We start from the raw sequence: 24012 nt of genomic DNA on the forward strand, positions 1-24012 counted from the left end.
AAGTTTGTATGAGTATCTGCATTTTCATGTACAGAATCATTTTTGCTTTAAATAGCATCTGAGAAAGGGAGTGACAGGAAAATAATGCAGCTTAGTCTAGCTCGGGGTTGAAAAATCTGAAAAACTATGGGCTTTTGAAAAGTTCTGCCAACCACTACATTTTTCACTAGGAAATTGTTTCATAAATTAGGGATTTCTAATAAAATCTGATGTTGAAAAAGCAGGATATTTTCTGGAATGGGACTGCCGGAATAAATCTGGGAATGTTATATACATTTTTGTGCAGTCAACCTTTTGATTTGTCTCCCCTAAACTGAGATGTAAGGATATTGTTTGAAAAGGTGAACAGTTTCTGATACCTATGTTTTATTTTGTACAACTATCATATGGCATACATTTGTTTAACCACAGGAACACCATTTATATGTATTGTCATTATTTTTCTGTATTAACATCACTTCACAGGAAAGTACCATTTGACTTGTTATGCAGCAACTAATAGTATAATATAAATAAAGAGAATGGTTGCACCTGGGATATATGTGCTTGAGCAGTAATAAAAATCATATTTCTTTTTTAGGTTACCAAACAGAATTAATGTACAAGCGACAAGACGGGTCTTTCAGTGCTTTTGGAAACAGTGATCCATCTGGAAGCACTTGGTAAATTAAAGCTTTAAACATTTTTCAAATAGTTTATGCTAATAATGTTTCTATTACAAATAGAAATAGAACTTAAAAACTGCATAGATGAAATGTAACAGAGGATTTCTTTGGTAAATTTTAAATGTCTTTTTTATTATTAACAATAGGTAGTGCCAGAGCTGTCTAGCCTATGTTATTATTATTAAAATAAGAGACATATTTATAGAGAAAGTAGGTTCACTTTATTTTCTGTAGCCACAGTATACTGCATATATAATTTTCTGTACTTGTGTCACTTTGATTTTCTGTCTCTTTGATGGGTGTTATCCCTGATCCTTTCAACTATATGTTCCTCACTGATCAAAAAAGACTACTGGCATTTCTCAATAAATCTTGAGTTAGTCATTAAAATGATTGTCTGAAACTGAAATCTGCTGGCTTTAAGAAGAATTACATTTTCATGTGGTTTTATCCTTAAAAAAATTATTTGTTGTCTTAGTAGTCCAACCACTGTGTTGCATTTGTAATATAATACAGCAAAGGGTCTATATTAGAACATAGAAGTTTCAAAACTTCAAATGTTCTAATATCAACCCCTATTCAGTGAATGCTTACAACATCGAACATGCAGAACAGCAAATTTTTTCCTAGGGAAAAAATTTGCTGTTCCAAAACACATACACACAACAAAAGCACACCAAACAAACAGCAATCCACACACATACACCTAAAATCTTACATATAACCCTACACTAAACTGTACATACACCACTAACTATCCACTTACCTTAACCCAAACCCTAATCACCCTAATCCTAAGATCCCTCACTATTGCACACTCACCTCACCCGCACCCTAACCCTAACTCACCTACCCCGGCCTAACCCTCACGTCCACACAATCACACACTTACCTGACCTGCACCCTAACCCTAACTCACTTAACCCGCCCTAACCCTCACGTCCACACAATCACACACATACCTCCTGTGTGCCCTAACCCAAACTCACCTAACCCACGCCCAGTCGTACACTTAGCTGAACCCGACCCGTAACTTTCCACCACAGCACTGAAAATAGCAAAGTGACAGAAACGGACAACCAAATTCTTTCCCTATGAAGAAAATTGGTTTTCTGTAGCTTCGCTATTTTATAGGGGTCAATATTAGAACATTCAAAGTTTTGAAACTTCAATGTTCTAATATAGACCCTACAGCACATACAACATTATGGTGTTCTGCTTAAAAACAGCTTTCTTTATTGAACTCTCAATGCTAGATTTGTTTCATGTGCCCATAATAATCAACAATATCATACAACAGCCTTATACCTATTAAGGTTACATATTTACAATTAATAATTAAATTCTCATTACTAACAAATTTCCCATTATTTACTCAATCACATTTTTCATGTTCACTTCTTTATTTTTTTCTCTCTTTCACAATTGCCTCCGACTCATTATTCTCCTGAATTTCTCTCCCATCACAATGAACAAGCTTTTGAGAAACAGACTCCATATGTTCCATTTTAGAATACAAAACATATTTCTTCACTCATTTATTAACCCCACTATCAATTGTTTTATTTCCTTCAAAATATTCAACATGTCTTCGATAGCTGGTTTAGTACTTGTATTCTATTTCCTTTTTAGTTGGTTTAGTACTTGTATTCTATTTCCTTTTTAGTTGGTTTAGTACTTGTATTCTATTTCCTTTTTAGTTGGTTTAGTACTTGTATTCTATTTCCTTTTTAGTTGGTTTAGTACTTGTATTCTATTTCCTTTTAGTTGGTTTAGTACTTGTATTCTATTTCCTTTTTAGTTGGTTTAGTACTTGTATTCTATTTCCTTTTTAGTTGGTTTAGTACTTGTATTCTATTTCCTTTTTAGTTGGTTTAGTACTTGTATTCTATTTCCTTTTTAGTTGTTTTAGTACTTGTATTCTATTTCCTTTTTAGTTGGTTTAATACTTGTATTCTATTTCCTTGTTATTACTTTTTTGTGTTACTAACATGATTGAATGTATTAAAGCTTTGCTATGTTTTGGCATTTTAACTGCTCATCTCCAACGTATAGGTTCATAGCTCCATAGGCAGCTACTACACTACTAACCTTTGATGATCTTACGAAGTCTAACCTTGCATTCTCATGATAATTATTAGCCTTTATATATTTTGCAATATGTATAGCTAATTGTGAGCTGAACAAGTATATTTTGGGGTAATTATGTATTCCCTATACATAAGGGCCAGTGGTGCTAAACCTGGAGTAAAATTGCATTTGCCTATCTGTTCATCCAAATTACATTTGAATAGAGTTAGAGAAGTGCTCTTCATTATGTGGACTGGACTACAGTTCCATAGGAGTGGTATTCTCTGTGATACTTACATATCCCTCCAGTATGTTCTATTAATTTTGCAAAAAAATATTTTGGTCACTTGACCGGGTGTTGATGAATGTGTAGTAGGTCTAACAGAATATGGTCTGTTGAGGCTATATATGCAAGGCAGCAGTTGCCTCTCAATATACTGAAAGATACTGAGAAGAGAGACAAGGCTTTGAGATGGTTTAATATTTTTATGATTTGGGCCCTTGATTTTTTTTTATTTTTGTGAGAAAGCACTGTGGTCATTCCAGTTGTGACAAATATTTGGACAGGTGGAAAAGGGGTATTATATTCAATGATCACCCTAATGAGTGCTCAGTACATTGATATAATTATGTCCATATTTTGGACGCCATACTTTTAGATATAAGTTGTGCAATGAAAAACTAGTGGATATGTGGTGATCAAAGGACAGCTCAGTGCTGAAATAGGTTCCAAGATCTGTAACTACGGGTTCAATTTTAAGAGTGCTACTGTCAATGTGATAATTAGAAGAGGAGTCCTCATTGCTGAAAGTTGCAGTTATACATTTGGTTTTGACACCAACTATGAGTTTGGGATAAACTTTCTTGTAGGATCCTAGTGTCTTCTCGGTAACTTACAATAGCACCAAATTTGCATTCTTCTGCAAAACTGGTCAGCAAGAAAAGCTTAACATTATCATTTTTTTTTCTCTGAGAACTAAATGCCAAAAAGGAGTAGTCCATGTAGTGACCTCTGGAACATTCCAATAGTGACAGGTCTTTTGTAGGAGGTAAAGCAGCCCACCTTACTTCTTGTTCTAATTGTGAGCCCGTTTGCTATCCAATGAGTTACATAAGGGTTAACATTTAGATGGGAGAGATTAGCTATGATGTCTAAGTATGGGAGGGTGGAGTTTATATTATTAACTCAAACATTTAGAATAGCAAATACAACTCTGTTGACACATAAACATCAATCTACAAATTCAGCGAACTACCAAACCATCAAACCTGAAGACATTGAAAGTATTTGTTGGCCAGCAGCGTGATCATGGGGATGAGGAACTATATCCTTTTCCCCACTGTAGTGCAGTCTCAGAGTTGGTATATTTAAGTAGTTGGGTTTGACTTACCTGAATGACACTTTTGATGACGTGATGCATTTGATGTCTTCATTTTCGATGGTTTGGTAGTTCGGCCCTATGACAGACAAACGTTTGAAAGTTCGATTATCTAATATAGACCACAGACAAATGTGTTTTTACTTCTAATTCAGGTGTCCAACTACTGACACATATCCGAAGAAAACTGATTCACCCAAATCTCAGACCTGGTGGTTTTGGTCCTCTCATTCTACTAACTCTGAAGGGAAGACTTTCAAAAGACATTATTAATGTTCTACATGAAGCTAGGAGACAGATCACTAGAAAATCTATATGTTTAAGTGGGAGACGTTCTTTATTTGATGCATATGTAATTCACATGGCCCCAAAGGACTGCAAAGAACCACACTTACTGCAACATTTAGCAAAGCTTCTCCCAACAAAACTGCCTTATCCTTTTGTCAAGATGCAGTTCTTCACCATTATGGTATGCTTGCAAGTCATTCATCCTGTGATGATTCCCAGCTTAGTGAAGGAATGTTGAAAGGGTATTATACCTGAAATTACCTAGAAAGCCAATAACTCCCCTTCAGATAATAATGTTGTCACATAAAGATTGATCCTTGTGTAATTTGAGCACCGAGAACTTGATTTGTTTTACTGAAAATTTGCTCTCTGTGCCATTATCATTAGCAAGAAGGATAATAGAGCTATAAGCTCTAATGTGCAAGGAGCTATATACAGTCTTCCATAAAAACAGGATGTGCCTTAGCACTAAGACCTCTTTTGTGCCAAAAGTGATATCTGACCTGGTACTTAATCTGGCTGACTTACTAACTTTTTATCCTAACCCCAAATTAAAAGGGAAAGGATATTGCACTTTCTAGATGTCCATAGGCAGCTCAAACATTACATCACTAGAAGTCAAGATTTTGGACAAACAGAAAAGTTCTTTGTCTCTTTTATGTTAGGCAAAATAGATAGACCATAGACCCTTTACTGACAGTTGATGAACCGTGTTTCCCTCTGTTATTATTCCAACAGCAAGCCAGTAGGGTAGCACTTCGGGCACTCAACTATGACAAAAGCCAATACACTCCACTCTTCAAAAGCATATTATGTCAGAGCATTTGTAAGGTGACTCATGACAATATTATAAGAATCTTAACTCTGATAGAATTCCTGAACAGAGAAAATGAAGAAGCGTTGCTGGTCAGTTTAGATATATAAAAGGCCTTTGATTCCTTAAAGTGAGATTATCTTTTTGAAGTACTAAAAGCATTATCATTTCCACAATCATTTATCTCTATGATAAGACCAATCTACAAAGTTAACTTAGCCTACGTCAAACTAGGCCCTTTCACATCAAAATGGATACCCATAACCAAAGGCACTAAGCAAGGATGCCCCCTATCCCCTATATTATTTGCCCTTGTCTTAGAAGTATTAACAAGATCAATAAGAAATAACCCAAAAATCAAAGGTATTAATATTTACAATCAATATAATTCTAAAATATCCCTATTTGCAGATGACATTTTCTTAACTTTATCTAGGTCAGGTACAGAGTTATTTCAGTTAGATATAATAATATACAAATTAAAAAAAAATCAGGTCTTTATTTTAATAAACAAAAATCAGAACATATCATTCTCAATGATGAAGGAAAAACTCAATTGGTTAATTAAAGCATTATTGAAGAACATGTTAGCTTTCTAAATCATTTAAGTATAGTCTTGTGTAATACTATAGAAAAGATGAAAGAAATAAACTATAAAAATATAATATCTCTAGCAGACACTCATATAAACAAATGGAATAATATGTTTTCTCCTTTGAAGATAGACTACAATTGTTAAAAATGACCCTCCTTCCTAAGATTCCATACATCACCTTGGTATTGGACACCCATCCTGGAAACAATTACATTAGACTTATAAATAAGACTTTAATAAACTTTGTATGGTATCCTAATAAAAGTAGGATTGCTTATATACATCATATAAGGTCATGGAATCATGGTGGCCTAAAGTTTCCTGACGTTGAAACCTACATTAAAGCATCCTTACTTAAGAATGTACTAAACTGGATTGATTCAAACTATAATCCTAGTTGGAAAGCCCTTCATTTAGCTATAGTATAAAAAGAAAATCCACTAACATCAAAAGTTTTTTTCAGTAACCTTTCCAACCAGTTCTGGTATTTTCTTTGCTATACCATTCAGTATAATGTAACAAAACCCACAAAGTTAAACTACTTAAACATTTTCAACAATTTTAGGAAAATAGTAAACTGTTGTTGTTGTATCTTTCGGCTTTTTCCCGGTTAGGGGTTGCCACAACGGAACTCCGGTCCGCTAATGATTGGCAGTATATTTTTACGCACCGAGTTGCCAGCCCTGATGCACAACCTTCAACGAAGGCACGCCCATTCACGCATGTCTCCACACAGAAGACGCTTTAGCTGAGAATCGAACAGGACAACGTCTTACTGTGAGGTGACAACGCTACCGCAGCACCACCATCGCAGCATAATAGTAAACTGTACAGATGTCAAAACCTGGTTTGACCTATTGGTTCCCTTTAAAAATCACAAAAACATTTACAGATAAGCTACATGTTAACATTTTTAGAATAAAAATCATATTTGCTGGGAACATTGTATTAAATATCAAAAAAATTACAAGCTCAACAAATCTTTTAAGATTACAACTTGCTGTTACAAGACTGGCTACTATTACAAAGTATAATTACCTATTTTCAAGACTTGCGTAAAAATAATAAAAACTCATCATATTTAAACCATCCTCCTTTAGTTTCACTAATATTTGATACACTGTATGATATCCTCAGTCTTAACAATTTAATATCCAAATTATACAGCACTTTATTAAATTATAAAACTATCTTAATAACTAAACAGTAGAACATGATGACCCAGATGTTTTTCACCCAATTTCTCTTAGACAAAGTTAAACTTCTATCTTCTGTAAAATTAAATTCTGGGGGTCAATACTAGAGTTTATTTACATGGAAGTTCTTACACAGCTTTTTTAACCCGTGAAAAAAAATTGCAAAAATATAAAAAATTGATAATATTATTTGCTGAAGATGTTTATCACCTTGTAATGATGATTGGTGCTATATTTTTTATGACTGCCTTAACTTAAGTCCTTTTTGGAAAGACAGCAAAGTATTTCTTTCAGCTTTGTTTACAGATACTTTCTCTTTAACCAAAACAATATTTTTAATGTAAATGAAGCTCATGATATGAATAAATCCAATTCTTACCTCTTCGTGGACAAGTCTAGCAATAGCTAGGAAATGTATTACAAGAAAATGGACTTCCACTACCTCTCCAAGTTTTGAAGATTTCCTGTCTTTATTAGAAGAAATGATTATCAAAAAAACCAGAACCAAAGAACTTAGATTATATCCGAAGAGTTTCTCTAATAACCCTTGGATAAAGGGTTCATCTGTTATTGAGACTTAACAAACAGACTTTAACATTGTTTGAAATATTATTTGATTGTCTTTTACATTTTTTCTTCATTTATATGTTTGTAACATTTATGAATTATTTTCAGGCCTTTGCAAATAATGGAAATAGCTGATATGTTTATTCATTTTATATATTTTTTTATTTACTGTTAACATATTATAAATTATTTCTTTTTCGATAAAAATATTTGGAGAAAAAATGTCTGTCTCTCTGGCAGCAAAAAATAGACCCTGCCACTGAACAATCACTAGTGCTCTCAGCAAATTTGCACACAAATTAGAAAACCAACCAAGAAGGTTGTAAAAGTAGGCAGAACAGAGGAAATTCACAGGAAACAAAGATTTGTATTAACTTGGTGAAGCTGTTATCTAATGACCTTACAATGGAGAACACTCAGTGTAAGAAAATGGGTGTCTTTAGAATGGGGGTGCTAAGACTAGTTAGAAGCCTTATAGGTTCATAGGGTCATAGGTGTATAGTAGGCTAGCAAAATTTGATTTATATAGGCAGTGATTTACTGATTGCCTCTGTACATCAGAGATGTAGGTGCCAGACCAGGTGTGAATTTCTGATTACTTATCCATTGGTCCAAGATGTGCTAAAATAAGGATAGGGAGGAACTCTGCTTCACATGGATGGGAGCCTGTTACCAAGAATGGCAATTCTCTGAGAAACATATCAGTGTCTCCAACTTGTCTTATTTGTATCACAAGCTAAATTTAGGTCTTTTAATCTAGTAGTTCTGATGCTGTTTGTTTTGCAGATGTGTAGAAGGTTCACCAAAACAGGGTCCAGGGATGCCTTGTATGAAAGGCAAAGATCACTCTCAGAAGCCTGTATGATACCAAGCAAAGAGACAGGGCTTTGAGGTGATTAGCACAGGATACCCCCTTATTCTTTTTGTGAGGAACTTTTGTGGACATTCCAATTGCTGCATGTGTCTGGTCAATCACATACAGAAAGAGGCATCATACTCTGTGATGGGTCTGATGGGGGCCGAGTACAGTAGTATGATAGCCTCTCTGGACCTGTATGCAATGTCCGTGCTTATAAGTTGATCAACATAGAAGGATTTTCTTACTACCTTGGACCCATGTTGTTCAAAGCCTAGGTTACTATCTACATTAGTTCTTAGATCCCTGACTAGTAAGTAACTGATAAGGGTGTTTTATTGATGATATAGTTACCCGGTGTGGGTGGGAGACTTCCCAAAATATACTATAATGCATTTATTAGTATTGATTTAAGCCATGGCTTTGGCAACAATCATCTGTTTGTGTTAGAACATCTTGAAGAGTGTCTCATCTTGGGGGGATTTAATGACTACTCACAGTTTGCAATCATCTGGTGCAATTAACCATAGGCAAGATTGCTCTGCAATTTGTAGCATGTTACAGGCCACTCTCGCAAACTCAGGAACCTCATATGGCCTTCCTGAAAACACTGGAGGGGATAAATGTATCTCCGAACACCATCATACTAGGTGACTTCAACTACCCTAATATAGACTGGGAACACTACTCAAGCCCAAACACTCTAGCCCAAAAGTTCCTGGAATTCATAAACTCAAATGCCATGGAACAACTAGTCACCATCCCCACAAGAGGAGAAAACATACTCGATCTCATCATCACGAACATGGGAGCACAATGTTCAACGCCGGAAGTATACCCCTCACTGGTGAGATCTGATCACAAACTAATCTCGCTGGAGGTCCTCATCCCGCCCCCATCCGAAATGAAAAAGACCACAGTAAAGAACTTCTCGAAAGCCGACTTCACACTTCTAAAGACTAGTGTGGTCTCCTTTAAGGCCCCTGAGCTGGCGGTTAACATTACTCAAACCGCTGAATCACTTACAAATGCCTTCTACCAGCACCTGCAGGGCTGCATGGATCAGGCAATCCCAAGCAAAACAAAGACTCTTTGTACCACAGGCAAGCGTCCAGTCTGGTGGACCCCAGCCATAAACAAACTCTACAACAAAAGGAGAAAGCTACTACAAGATAGAGCAAAATCCTTAAAAGGTAAGACACCGCTGATCACTATAAGTAAAAAGCTAAGAGCCCTCATAAAATCATCCAAAGCTAATTTTGAGAAAAAAATAGCTAAGGACTCTAAAGACAACCATAAGGCATTCTTTAGCTATGTCAGAAACCTAGGAGGAAACTCCCAGATATGCTCAGAATTAGTTCAAAATGATGTGAAGATTACTGATCCTACAGACATTGCCAACATACTGGCTGACAGGTTCAGTGCAAACTCCCGCCCCTAAAGGAGAGATATCTATACCAAATGATTGTAGCCCCCCAAACATCTCTAACGCCCAGGTGAGAACTGCTCTCTCCAAGGCAAAGAACACAGCATCCATGGGACCTGATGGTGTCCCCGGCTGTGTGCTCCATGAACTCAACGAGGAATTAAACCCACAGTTAGGACAGCTGTTTAATCTTAGTCTCACCTCCGGATATGTACCCAGGGAGTGGCGCACAGCGACTGTGGTCCCACTCCACAAAGGTGGTGCCTCCACTGACCCTGGAAATTACCGTCCCATTAGCTTGACAAGCCTTATCTGCAAAGCCATGGAGAGGATCATAATGGATCTCATAAATAAAGACATAGGGAACTTGCAGACTTTGGATCCAACCCAGTTTGGCTTTGTCAAAGGCAGATCATGCCTTTTAAACTTGGTTGACTTTTTCGAAACAGTCACCAAGGCCATTGATGAGGGAAAGGCAGTCCATGCAGCCTACCTAGACCTGGCGAAGGCTTTTGATACAATACCTCACTCGGGTATCATTGAAAAACTCATCAACTTAAATGTAAACCCATACATTACAAGATGGGTTGCAAACTGGCTGAGTGACAGAACCCACAGGGTCAGAGTTGCTGGCGCCATGTCAGACTCAAAGCCTGTCACAAGTGGTGTCCCACAGGGCTCAGTCCTGGGCCCACTCTTGTTTGGCATCTACTTTTCTGAAGTACAAGCAAACACAGGAGGGTTATGGCTGACAAAGTTTGCAGATGACTGCAAACTGGGCGCCGTAGTTGAAAACTCATCCAACACAGATATCCTTCAGAAGGGTCTCACAGAAACGGATAACTGGTGCCAGAGCCATGGCCTAAAGTTAAATGCCAAGAAATGCATAGTCATACCCTTCGGGAAAAATAAGGTTACCCCTAGCTACCATATAGGTGGAAATCTCCTGAACACAGAAGAAGTTATTAGGGACCTGGGAACCCAGGTTGACAGTAGCCTTTCATTCAACACTCATATTGCTAAAGTAGTTAGGAAGACCTTCTACATTGCCCACCTTATCATGAAGGGATTCACATCTAGATCAAGGGAAGTCATAGTCTCCCTATACTCATCACTCATCAGACCAGTGATCGAGTACAATGCCCCATTCGGAATGTATCTGACCCGACACTTGCAGCAGCTGGAGAGGCCACAAAAGTTCCTCACCAAAAGGATAAAGGGTCTCAAAAATCTGTCTTATGCTGCCCGACTGAAAGAACTCCAGTTATATTCAGTTGCTTACCGCTTGCTCAGAGGTGACCTATGCCTGACATACAAGGCCATGTCAAACCCAGATTTGATGAACATGCTTCATCTCAAAAATCTAGATCCCTCAGAGCCACAAGGGCGGGAGACTTAAACCTCGACACGGTTATTAATAGGACGTGCTGGAGGGATAGATTCATCACCCAAAGACTCCCTATGCTGTGGAACAAAATCCCGGTTTATGTGAGGCAGAGCACCTCGCTGGCCTTGTTCAAGAGGAATCTTGACCAATGGATGGGAGATCGCAGATACACCCCAGGGGTTACCTCAGTGTCACTGCTCGACAGAGGCACAGCAAAATAATGGGCATAGTTTCTCCAAACTAAAGGGGTGGCGTAAGCCACAAAACTATGGGCTAGGCTTATAAATGCCCTCGGGCAGATAGCCTAGTATGAACCTATGAACCTATGAACCTATGAACTTGGTTTGTCAGAGGCCTTTGACATTGACTTTCACATCTGAGAAGAAGATGCCAAAGAGAAGTGGGCCTAGCACAGAGTCCTGGGGGACTCCACTGGTGACCAGCCTCTTTGTGGAGGTGGCTTCATTGATTCTACTCTCCTGGGCTCTATCAGTGGGCCAGCTAGCTATGCAGCATATTATAACGGGGTTTATACCTAGTTCTGTAAGTTTGTTGACAATGCCTGAGTAGTGTAGTGTATCACATGTTTTAGCCAGACCTACAAAGGCAGTATGTACTGTTTTTCCCACATCCATTGCCTTAGTGACCTTTCAAAAAGGTCCAGCAGATTCAGTAAGCATGACCTTCCTTTGACAAAGCCGTAGTGGGGTGGAGCTATTGTCTGGAGGTCTCTTATGTCCTTGTTGGTAATTTCCATGATAATTCCTTTCATGGCTTTGAAAATAAGACTAATCAGACTAATGAGTCTGCAGTTTCCAGGATTTGCTGAAGGTCCTTTCTTATGAAGGGGGATGACCATTGCAGTCATCAATACAAACCCTGTTTTAAGAGAAAATGGGAGAGGGTCAATGACATCTCGCAAAAGAAACATCCGCATATCTGTTTGGAAAATCACTTTTGAACAGAAATGTAAGAAAGCAGTTTAAACCCTATGAATAATTATAAGACTGAAGGCAGGGTGTCAAATACTTTCTGTCCTCTTGTTCAGTCCATTTTATGACTTTTTTATTTTTCCAATTAAAAAATGTACTTGTCTTTCAAAAATTATATGCATTAGTCTGTGCTTACATAGATAGATTCTTCTTATGTATTTTTGTAACCTGAAGCAACTGTTATCTTATTCTGGTCTGCAGTGAATCAAGTTTGATATTTTTACTATAAGGTTCATTTTTTTGGAGAGGGGCATAAGTCATTCTGTTTATTGAGAGGTTCTCTTCTTCTTTTGTATTTCTGGGGCAGAAGTAATTGTAAAACGTTTGTGCCCTGCAGTGAAATAAGCAAGGCACCTTTGCTGTAACATTCTCTTATGATGGTGGTTGTGGTGGTGGTGGGAGGAATTTTACATAGAGAGCTTGTCATTAAGTAGTTCATGGACCAGACATGATTGCTAACAGTTAATACTTTGCAGGGAACCTTTTGGAATGCCCATTTGTGAGTCACCTATCTGATGCATGTAAATTAATGAAGCTTTGTGCAGTATGTTTGGTTTTGTGACTGTATCCTTCCCACTGTAAACACCCTTCAATATTGTGGGAGGTCTTGTGGCATGAAGCTTACATCATCCTTTGAATGCAGCTCACTCCCACCTTTTTATCTGTATTATCACCAGTAAGGCTTTGCATTTTGGTAAGCCATCTATGACTTTTTTGGTGATGTTCATTCTTGTGCCTTTGTTGGAGCAGCACTGTCGGTGATATTTTGTGCATGACATTTTATGTTGTGTAAAGTCTACTTCCTATAAAATTCTGTGGAGTTTGCTAGTTCATGGTACATAACACATTTTTTTCTGTATACGTATGCATCCTTTTATATGGCGCAAGTCTTTCTTTGTCTCTGGTTGAAGTCATAAGAAATCCTAGTCTTAAAGAATAAAAGTGCTAGCCTGGTTTGTTTGACATGCTACAACAGAAAGGTGGGGAATTGGACTATCTTTGTAAAACAATTTTGATTATACATCATGCTTATGTGTGTGCATATGTGTGTGAAAGTGATGTATAGAATATGCATTTGATTTTCAGAGTAGATGTAGCAAATATGTTATAAATTAAAATTGTTTTTAGATATGCAGGCACATTCCTTCATGCGCAAGCAAGCAAGCACACACACACACACACACACACACACACACACACACACACACACACACACACACACACACATACACAGACACAGACATACACGTGCGCACGCGTGTGCATGCACACACACACATGCACACACACACATACACACACGCACACACACACACACAAACGTGTGCACGCTCCCACACACACACACACACACACACACACACACACACACACACACACACACACACACACACACACACACACACACACACACATGTGCACCCGCACACACACACACACACACACACACACACACACACACACACACACACACACACACACACACACACACACACAAACACACATTCATCTGAGGCTAGTGTTGCACAGCATGATAAGATGTTTGCTTCCACTCAGAAGTAATTTACTTTAAATTGGTTGGAAGTTTTTTTGTCTAATTAGCATAATGTTGCCTGGATTAAAAATAGCCATAAGTGTAAAAACCAAGACTACTGTGTGTAACACGGAGTGGGGTACTTGTGAGAAGAAACAGTACTAGCTAATTTGTGCCAAAATTGATTTATTCCAGGACACCTCTCTGAATTATTGTTATGTAATGGGACCCTTCTTTTAAAGCTCATTGTAAAGTGAATTTGAAGCTTTTCGTTGGTATACTGTAGATGATGAACACGTCTGAGTAGTGATTAAGTACTGAGGAAACCTTTGGATATTAGGAGAAAAAGATAGAGAACATGTTTTACAGAGACATAGTAAGTTCATGCATATATAATTTTCTTTTGTTTCTCTTCAGCAGCTGAATAATTTTACAATTTAGCAATAGCCAACTTTCAGAGGCAGGAGTAGAATCTGTTAGAGGAAGGAACTTTTCTAAATAAAACTGACTGTTTAGCAACTCTAAATCTCCCTGTTTAACAGTGCAGGTTTTCTAATAAGCAGATTAAGACAGCAACAGCACATGCAGTGCGAGTGGGGGACAGTTGTTAGTATCAACTTTGCAAACTAGTTCTGGCACTGCAGCTGTGTTTGCATCTACAACTAGCTGACAGTGCTAGCTGACAGTGTGATTGCACAAAATTATATTAGTCCAGAATCAGCAAAATTATACAGGTCTGGAATCAGCAACTATGAGTGGAAACTGGAGTGGCAAGTGTTTAGCTTATTCATTCTAGATGAAGTCTTCTGCAGGCTGATCTTTTCACCTCTGATGAAAATCAGTTGTAGATGTGTTCTCCAGATTCCAAAGCCTAAAGGCCTAGGCACTACTACTTCGGCATAAGAGCTTCCTCTCTGCCCTGTTTCCAAGTATGCCACAAAAGATAACGACAGATGGGGTCAGAATTCTCCTAGTGACTCAACTCTGAGCCAGACAATGGGTCTATATTAGATAACTGAACTTTCAAAAGTTAGAGTGTCATATGGTCGAGACCATATGATCGAATGTTTGAAAATTCAAACATTTTAACAGAGATCTCCATACAGCAAAGAATGGGAGAATTTCCCTTTTCTGCACTGTAGTGCGGTCTCGGAGTTGGTATATTTAAAGAGCAGGGGGTGTGGGGTGCAGGGGGCTTGCCCCTCTGCTTAAAACATTCAGGTAGGCTATTTGTGTAGTTTATTTTTGTTTTTATTAAATGTTCAAACTTTTAAAAGTTCGATCATATGGTGTCAACCCTATGACAGTCGAATGTTTGAAAGTTCAATTATCTGATATAGACCCCAGACAAATGTGTTTTCCACTTCTAATTCAGGTGTCCAACTACTGACACATATCTGAAGAAAACTGGTTCACCCAAATCTCAGACCTGGTGGTTTTGGTCCTCTCAGCCTACTAACTCTGAAGGGAAGACTTTCAAAAGACATTATTAATGTTCTACATGAAGCTAGGAGACAGATCACTAGAAAATCTATATGTCTAAGTGGGAGACATTCTTTATTGGAGCATATGTAATTCACATGGCCCCAAAGGACTGCAAAGAACCACACTTACTGCAACATTTAGCAAAGCTTCTCCCAACAAAACTGCCTTATCCTTTTGTCAAGATGCAGCTCTTCACCATTATGGCATGCCTGCAAGTCGTTCCTCCTGTGATGATTCTCAGCTTAGTGAAGCAATGTTGAAAGGGTATTATACCTGAAACTACCTAGGAAGCCAATAACTCCCCTTCAGATAATAATGTTGTCACATAAAGATTGATCCTTGTGTAATTGGAGCACAGAGAACTTGATTTGTTTTACTGAAAATTTGCTCTCGGTGCCATTATCATTAGCAAGAAGGGTAATAGAGCTATAAGCTCTAATGTGTAAGGAGCTGTATACAGTCTTCCATAAAAAACAGGATATGCCTTAGCACTAAGACCTTTTTTGTGCCAAAAGTGATATCTGACCTGGTACTTACTCTGATTGACTTATTAACTTTTTATCCTAACCCCAAATTAAAAGGGAAAGGATTTTATGTCCATAGGCAGCTCAAGCATTGCATCACTAGAAGTCAAGATTTTTGACAAACAGAAAAGCTCTTTGCCTCTTTTATGTTAGGCAAAATAGATAGATCATAGACCCTTTACTGACAGTTGATGAACCGTGTTTCCCTCTGTTATTATTCCAACAGCAAGCCACTAGGGTAGCACTTCGGGCACTCAACTATGACAAAAGCCAATACACTTCACTCTTCAAAAACATATTATCTCAGAGAATTTGTAAGGTGACTGCTTGGATATCTGTCCTCATGTTTTCCAAGTTGGATACACAGTCCATAAGCATGGCAGGTTTTGCCTCTACTATTCTGCAAGGGGGAGAGTTTCTAATAATGGTTAAGGTATTTTCATCAGAGATACAAGGAGAAGAGTTTAATTCTGACCTCTGCTTATTGATTAGGCTTATAATGGTCTACATATAGATAGCCTAGTATGAACCTATGAGAAAACCACCAGAGATTTTCCTTACTACTGCTACTTTTGTGTTTCCCTGTTGCTAGGAAATAACACTGCAGAAGTGAACCCTACAAAAAATATGTTAGGGTTGTACATAGCAGTAGTTTTGCAAGCAGGATATTTCAACTGCAATATAAACCCCCATATCCTTCTAACCTGGAGTCTTACACACACTCTTAGTATAGGATCCAGAGTCAGCAAGCCTCAGGTATTCTACTGAAACCTTTCTTTGATGTCTTCTTAGTGGTAGGAGATCAGGACAGTAATGCCAATAACTCACACATTAAAAAAGGGATGCAAGGGCAAAAGCCATCAAGGATTCTATGGAGAGAGGACTGTGAGTTAAATGTTCCCTATCTAGGGCAATATCTGGAAGTTTTTTCTCCAGAAAGAATTAAATAATAATGATTGCATCTCCTCCTTATAAACCATGCATCAGTATGAAGTTGGGCAAGGCGAAGTTTCACTTAAAGATGTCAACAAAAGCAAATCCCATGAAAAAGTAGCAACAGTGTAGCAGTGTAGAACATTATTTTATGGCTTATTGCCTACACAGCTCTATTTACTTCTTCATGTAGTTTTTCATGCTCCCCTTGTAAGTATTCTCTCCACTGTGTATCTGTTATGTAGTTTCTTGTTGGGCTGTATATTACTTTCACATCATAATTCTTTTGATTAAATAACATTATCAGCAATCTTTGAGGTGTGTCTTTTGGAAGATACTTTGCATGGGTTTGTGGTACCTTCCCATAGGAACTTCTTTACCACAGGCATATTTATGGAATTTCTTACATCATTATCCTATTTCTAGCATTTCCTTTTTTAGCTGAAAATAGCTCATTTATACATCTGCACATACTCTTGACCCTCAGGCAAGTTATGTACTCACCATAGGATCACAATGGCTACACCAATCTGACTGGCATCCACTTACAAAACAAACAAGCAATAGGCATCATGATATTTTAGTGATGGTTTAGTGATGCAGTGCCTTTAACTAGTTTCTGAAGTTTTTCAAACCTCTCAGTTCATTTTATGTTCAAAGCTCCATTTCCAGGCAACATCTTGCTCTAGCAGCTTGCCTTCTTAGAGAGCATAGTTACTGCAGAGATATAAAGTATTAACTCTGCATGATACTGCACCATTCATAATCAGCTTTGTAATGCCAGCTTCTCTTCTGTCCTTCACATTCCATACTTGCTTTAATGTTTTCCAGGATGAGGTTTTAGTCTCCCTGACTGTAGAATATTACCAATGTACTTCATACCTGTCATTTCATATGAACTACCATTTGATTTAAAATTACACGGTTGCATTTTATCAGTTATATCAGTGTCTTGCAATATCTTCTTGTGTGTAAGCCATGTGAACAGATAATTATACTTATAAAACCTGCCAACCTTCAATTACCTGTACAATGGCTGTTTGGAATGCATTTGATACTGACGAAATACCGAACAGAAATCTAAGGAATACATGCGTTTAATGGCATGTTAAATGTATATTATGTTCCTCTAACTTTGTGTGCCTGAAACACTGGCTTGTATCTTGTACAAAAATAAAAATCTGCTCAAGGATTTAAAAAAATTATAGAATGAAAGTAACAATATGGTAAAATGTAAAATCTGATTTTATCGATATTGGTTAAATATGCAGTCTTGACAAATATGTATTTGTTTTTAATGCAATTATTAAATTTGACTAAAATTTTATTTTATCTGCTCTTTAATGCACACAAAATCATTCTAAAGATAATATATCTTGATTTTTTATAGTTGTAATGAAATAATTAAATTTGCTTTTATTTTAGGTTAACAGCTTTTGTATTAAGATGTTTTCTTCAGGCCCGTGATTGCATGGATATTGATAAAACTGTATTGTCACTTGCTGTACAGTGGCTTATGACCAAACAGAATCCCAGTGGAGAATTCTGGGAACCAGGCCAAGTCATACATTCTGAGCTACAAGGTGGACATAATGGACCAATAACTCTTACAGCCTATGTACTGATTGCTGTTTTAGAGGACAATGAGTTTCAGGTGTGTTCATTTCTTATATAGATTCTTAGAGATAACACCATGTATTACTATCAGAAACACTGTCATCCATATTTTATGTGACTCGTGATCAGCTATCAGTTTGCTAATTAAGATAAATAACACTTATTTATATAAAGTATTCTTTAGTGCACAGATTACATGGTAATATAATGGTAAGTAACAGTCAAAGAACAGCTAAATTCTTAGTACAACAAACATTTAGTATTCTGATGAGACTGCTCTTCCAAACAGATTGTATTACGGATATTTATTTACAGATTTATGAGTGAATACTAGGCTATCAGTGTACATATTATTATAAGCCTGGCCAATAAACAAAGATCAGAATTAAACCCTGTACCTTATATTTGTGAGGTAAAGACCTTAGCCATTATTCCAACCCCATTCAACTAAGAGTTTCTAACGTTTGAAAATTACTCTGTACACAGCCATTGCCCCTAATCTTCTGATTTGTAATAGGAGTTTATGATTCTGTATTGCAACTTGTACTTATCAGTGTACCAAATTTGTCTGTTCTTGAAATTTAGTTAATACCCCCTTTTTCATAATTTCCACTAAAATCTGTTTCATTTAAGTAAATATATAGATGTACTTCTGTTAACAAGTAAAAAAACTTTTTTATTCCATCATGTCTGGGACCCCATCTTGTCCTTGTGGCCAACCAGTTTCCTCTCACATCTTGAGATCTATTTACTGTTCTCTCTCCATTCCCATATTCTGCCGTCTATCCCTCCTTTCCAACTTGGCACATACCTGTTGTTTTCTTTTCTGATGGCTGAATCAAAGTAGTCATTCAGTACACTTGTAATACTGCTTTTTTCCAAGCTTTCTGTGATTACCCTTTCATCTTTGCTCTTTCTACTCAGGTCTGTCCCATATTTCTGTCATAGACCTAAAAGTCCATGTACTCCTTTCTGATCCATTCTGCCATCTTACTTTTATCTTATACATTTGCTGCTTAAACAGACTTTGTTGCTTTTGTACTAGTCTGCTTGTACTGTGCCTCCTTCACCTCCCTCACATCTCATTTCCACCTTTCATAGGCACAATCTTTTGCCTCAGTTACTAGCCTCACATTAGTCTTTTCCTCATTTTGACTCATCAGACCCTTGGCCATAGCCCTAAGTGTCTTGTCTCTGACATATTTCCATAACATATATACCACATCAATTTTCTCCTGGTGTCCTGGCTCAGCTTTGGCCAGCTCAGCATAAAGCAATACCCTAAATACAAACCATTGTCTTTATATTAGTAATCATGGGATTCTTTCCTTCTCCATTCTAAAATTATGCAGTGAAATGATCATTATTGCCTGATGGCACCCTCGCCTGGACATGCCTGACTCCTTCTTCCTTTTTTAGGATCATGTTGGGAATTCTGTCATTTCTAGTACTGTTCAAAACCAGTTGGCTGAACCCATCATGCAACAAGGCCTCAGTCAACTCCCATACTGTCTCAAATCTGACACTTTGAACACTAAATCTGTTTCTTTCTGACCTCAGATTTGGTGCTTGCTTCTTGCAGAACTTTACTTCACCTCCATATCTCCCTACTGTGTCATTCCTGAGTAATCTATATCCAGGGAAGTACCTGACTTGTTTGCATCATTGCCCCCCCCTTTGTGATATATAACAAATATAACTGTTTTATTGCTTGTTTTTTTTTTCAAACAAGCTTTATCATTCAACCACTGGTTAGCTTTTCTACTCGAGGAAAAATCTTTTGACAGCATTCCCTAACTCCTTGTAAGTCAATCTATTTTTTCCATTTCAGAACAAACTCAGATATTAGATTGTCTACAGGTATGATTTCTGTTTTGAAAACAATTATACTATCTGAAAACTTCTTTATCTTTACATTTTATAATTCTATGTTTTAGAACCTTCTATTAAAGTTATACAGAAGGGATAGTTGATACACAAGTGGGTTAATTCCACATGTTCATTTATATTTTTATTTATAATTAAGCATATTATTGATATATTGTGAAATTATGGGGGCACTTTTGAAATTAGATAATACCTTTCATATCTTGCTCTTTACTATTTCAAGAGTTTGCAGAGAAATCTTCCATTTCTTTTCTTCAAATAATTGTAAATGCAATTTCTTCTAATCAAAATCATAAGAATTATTCAGGCAATGAATAATATCTTTAATATAGAAGATGTAAGTTTCTAGATCAGGAAGATTCAAACCTCCTTTTCCCATCTTCTAACATGGTGCTTTGTCAATATGACCATTTAAGTTATAGTTTTATTCAGATTAAAAATTACTTAACTCCATTTAGTTATTTTTTTGATTTTTTTTCTATAATTTTGTTATATTTTTAAATGTATCAAGTATAATATTTCAAGATTACTCTCAAATGTTCAACGTCTTTCATATTCCAAGGAAGGTAATATATATCTTTATCAGTGAAGTTTAGGAGTAATTATCTTGATTTTCTTTTAATTAAATACATGGCCTAATAACATTTAAAATACTCTATAGCTTTATTTAACTCTTCTAGAGACTTTCTAATGTCAGTAAGAGTGAGATGCCTCCTGTAAAAAGAATTATCTTTGGTTCATAACTTTTATCTTTATTCCAGATATTTTAATATTCTGTTTTATTGCAATTGCTAATGGTCTGATTGCCAAAGTGAATTAAATAGGACACAATGAACATCTTTGCTTAAAATGTAAAATATTTAATGTGATAACGAATGATCCTATTGAACCATAGGCCTATTTGCTCATGTATATGTTCCTCATTATCTTAATCTTTAATATCTCTAATACGTTAAATAGATACGTCCAGTTAATTAAATTGAAGTGTTTTTAGCATTCATAGAAATAAATGTTGTTTTAATGTTTATTAATCTAAGTGTTATTTTAATGTTATGTGTCTGTCTTTTTTGAAACAACACCCATTTGATCATTCTCTATCAAAGATGCAATGTATATCTTTATTCTATCTGTTATAATTGAGATAAATGTTTTATAGTCTTATTTAATAATGAAATTGGCATATAATCAGCAGAAATATTTGAATTATTGTTTTGTTTTGCTTTGATATTAGTGTAATTGAGGAATATTTTCATGATAGATGAATGCCATTTTTGATTATCTGTTATATTTTTTATGAAAAAATAATTAATTTATTCTGATGAAATTTTGCAGATTTCAGCTATATTGCTAGGGCTTTGTTGTTTACAATTGTGCTTATTTTGTTGACTACTTCACCTAAATTAACATTTTTTAAATTTTTTTCTTGAAGCAATTTCTGATTTTTGTTTAGTCATAAGCCTTTAGAAAGTTTTCAGGTTTTGCTTTTTCAAATCTAGTAATTTTACCTTGTTTAAGAACTTTATAAAAAGTTTTAAGCCCATCATTTCATCTATTTCTTGTACTATTTTATGTTTAGAATCTTCTACTACCTATACATGATTGATTCTTAATACTGTTTTTGGTTTTCTTATTAAATTATGCATTTCTGTAGATGTCACTGAATAAGAAGATTTTTTTTTGCTTTTACAATGCTATCCCTAAGTTACAATTCAAAATTATTTGATATTCTGTGCTTAATTTATTAACTGTTCCCAAACAACTTTTATCTCCTTGTTAAACTTTAGATTTTGCTAAATGTAGCTTTTTTTCTAAATCTAGCATCCTATTATGGCAATACATTATTTTGTTTTTAGGACATATTATTATTTTCTTATATAGATGGAATTTTAATTTGCTTCCTATTGAAATGTCAGAGCTTATAATGCCAAGTATTGACCACGAAAGAAAGAAAAGAAAAAAAAAATGCAGAAGAAGAAAAGCAAACATCAAACACATCTTTTCAGTCTCTATTGTTGCTTCTGCCCCACCCCCCATTCTCGTGACATTATATATACCAATTCCAAGATCATTGTACCTCAGGGAAAAGGGAATATTCTGATAGCCTGGAAAAAGTATAAGTTCGCTGAAGTTATTATTCTGTTTTGAAATGCCACTATAACCATTGAAAACATTCTGTCCTTATTATTACTGTGAAATAAGATTATAGCCATAATGTTGTTTTTCTTCCATAATATTTTTACTTCTTTTCTTTTGTTTTTTAAAAGATGAATGTGCTAAAATCTCATATTGATTGAAACTTAATAGTTTCTGTACTTCCTGTATTATATCTGCTATCTGAAGAAAGATAATGTGGGCATTGTTAATTTTAATTTATTTATTAAGAACACCCTTTTTATAGTAAGACCATGCACATTGATTGATAATATGTTCAAGTCCATTTAAGAAATATTATAGTACGTTTCAGTTGTCTTTAGATTTACTAAGTAGTCTTGCAACATACTTCAATATTCTCCTGTTATCCATCCATCCATCCATCCATCCATCCGTCCATCCATCAATCTAGCCACAACCCCTTTCCCCATTTTTGTACATGAGGTTGGGGTATCACTTCAACAGTGACAATCATCTAGAGTCAATGTTTACTTATTTCTTTATTTTCTTTTTTGTTTTTCACTCTTGACTAGAATGTATATTTTCTCAGAATATATTTAACTAGTCCAAGCACATAAATCTTATTTAAGCTGTTAAACTTATAATTGCCAATGACAATTAAAAATCTACACTGGAATAAATACATTCTTAATTTGATTATAATTTCCCAGTTAAACTACTCTTTAGTATCAAATTGAAGATGCAAACCTTCCATTCAGATTTTTTATAAGTGTGAGCATGAGCAAAATAATATTTTTCTTGACCCGAACAGTTACATGTTATCTTTCATGTTAACTATTTATATGTTAAATAAGAGAAAAATTTGTCTTTTTTCTTTTAACCCCTTTTTCCTCTCTTTTCTGCTGTACTATCTTTCCTCCATTCCCCTCTATCTTACTATTTTCTTTGTGTGTCTTTACAATCATTTTTTTGGGGAAAGATATTGTAATATATGAACAGTATATTGCAAGATATTACCCAGTTGTGCAAGCTGTATAACATACTTTACCTGGAAAATAATTTCTTCTTAATATAGCTCATGGCGATGGTTTAGATATATTTATATTATCTTCAAACAAACCATACATCTAATGTCATTTATAATTAGTTCTAGTAATGAAATTACGTTTTTAATGGACCAGTGTAGCTGTCTATAATGAACTAAAAGCTACAGAATACATATAGTAGGGAATTCATTAAGGTGCAGTGACATGTACACCTCCATGTACACATAGTAGCACCTTTCCCCAATTTAGCAACTGCTCTTTCACAATGCTTCACAGTCCTCTAACATGAAGATGTGCAGTGCCAAGAAGAGCTAGCCTATGGCCATACTGAATGCATTCCAGGGAGAGGCATATGCTATGTGTTGTCTACCAAGAATCTCTTCCAGGAAGGCTGAGTGATTCAAAACAATTACTCAACCTTGTAAGTCAGCATGGCCATTTCCACAATACCGCAGTACTGAACATGGCCAAAAGGCCATGTTCAACCACCTAACATGATTGTAGTGGGGAAGAACCACTAGACCCCAGGGATTACTCTTAAAGTGCCACAATGTCTCCAGTGACAATACAGGGATGAGGAGGGTTGGGAGATACATTAGACAACAAGGATTAGTCATTAAAGAGCAATAATGGCACCAG

At 36.1% G+C, this 24012-nt stretch overlaps 1 protein-coding gene across 1 annotated transcript in view; it reads left to right on the forward strand.

The window, feature by feature from the left end:
* LOC122796908 (CD109 antigen-like) overlaps positions 1–24012 on the forward strand; it is a 969469-nt gene that overhangs the window by 814583 nt on the left and 130874 nt on the right. Inside the window, exons 25-26 of the mRNA XM_044065708.1 lie at positions 581–662; positions 18137–18365. Of these exons, the coding sequence (XP_043921643.1) occupies positions 581–662; positions 18137–18365 (311 nt within the window). The remainder of the gene's footprint in view (positions 1–580; positions 663–18136; positions 18366–24012) is intronic.

This window comes from Protopterus annectens, chromosome 1.part0, assembly GCF_019279795.1.
Source record: "Protopterus annectens isolate FY-2018-M chromosome 1.part0, PAN1.0, whole genome shotgun sequence".
Lineage (NCBI taxonomy): Eukaryota > Metazoa > Chordata > Ceratodontiformes > Protopteridae > Protopterus > Protopterus annectens.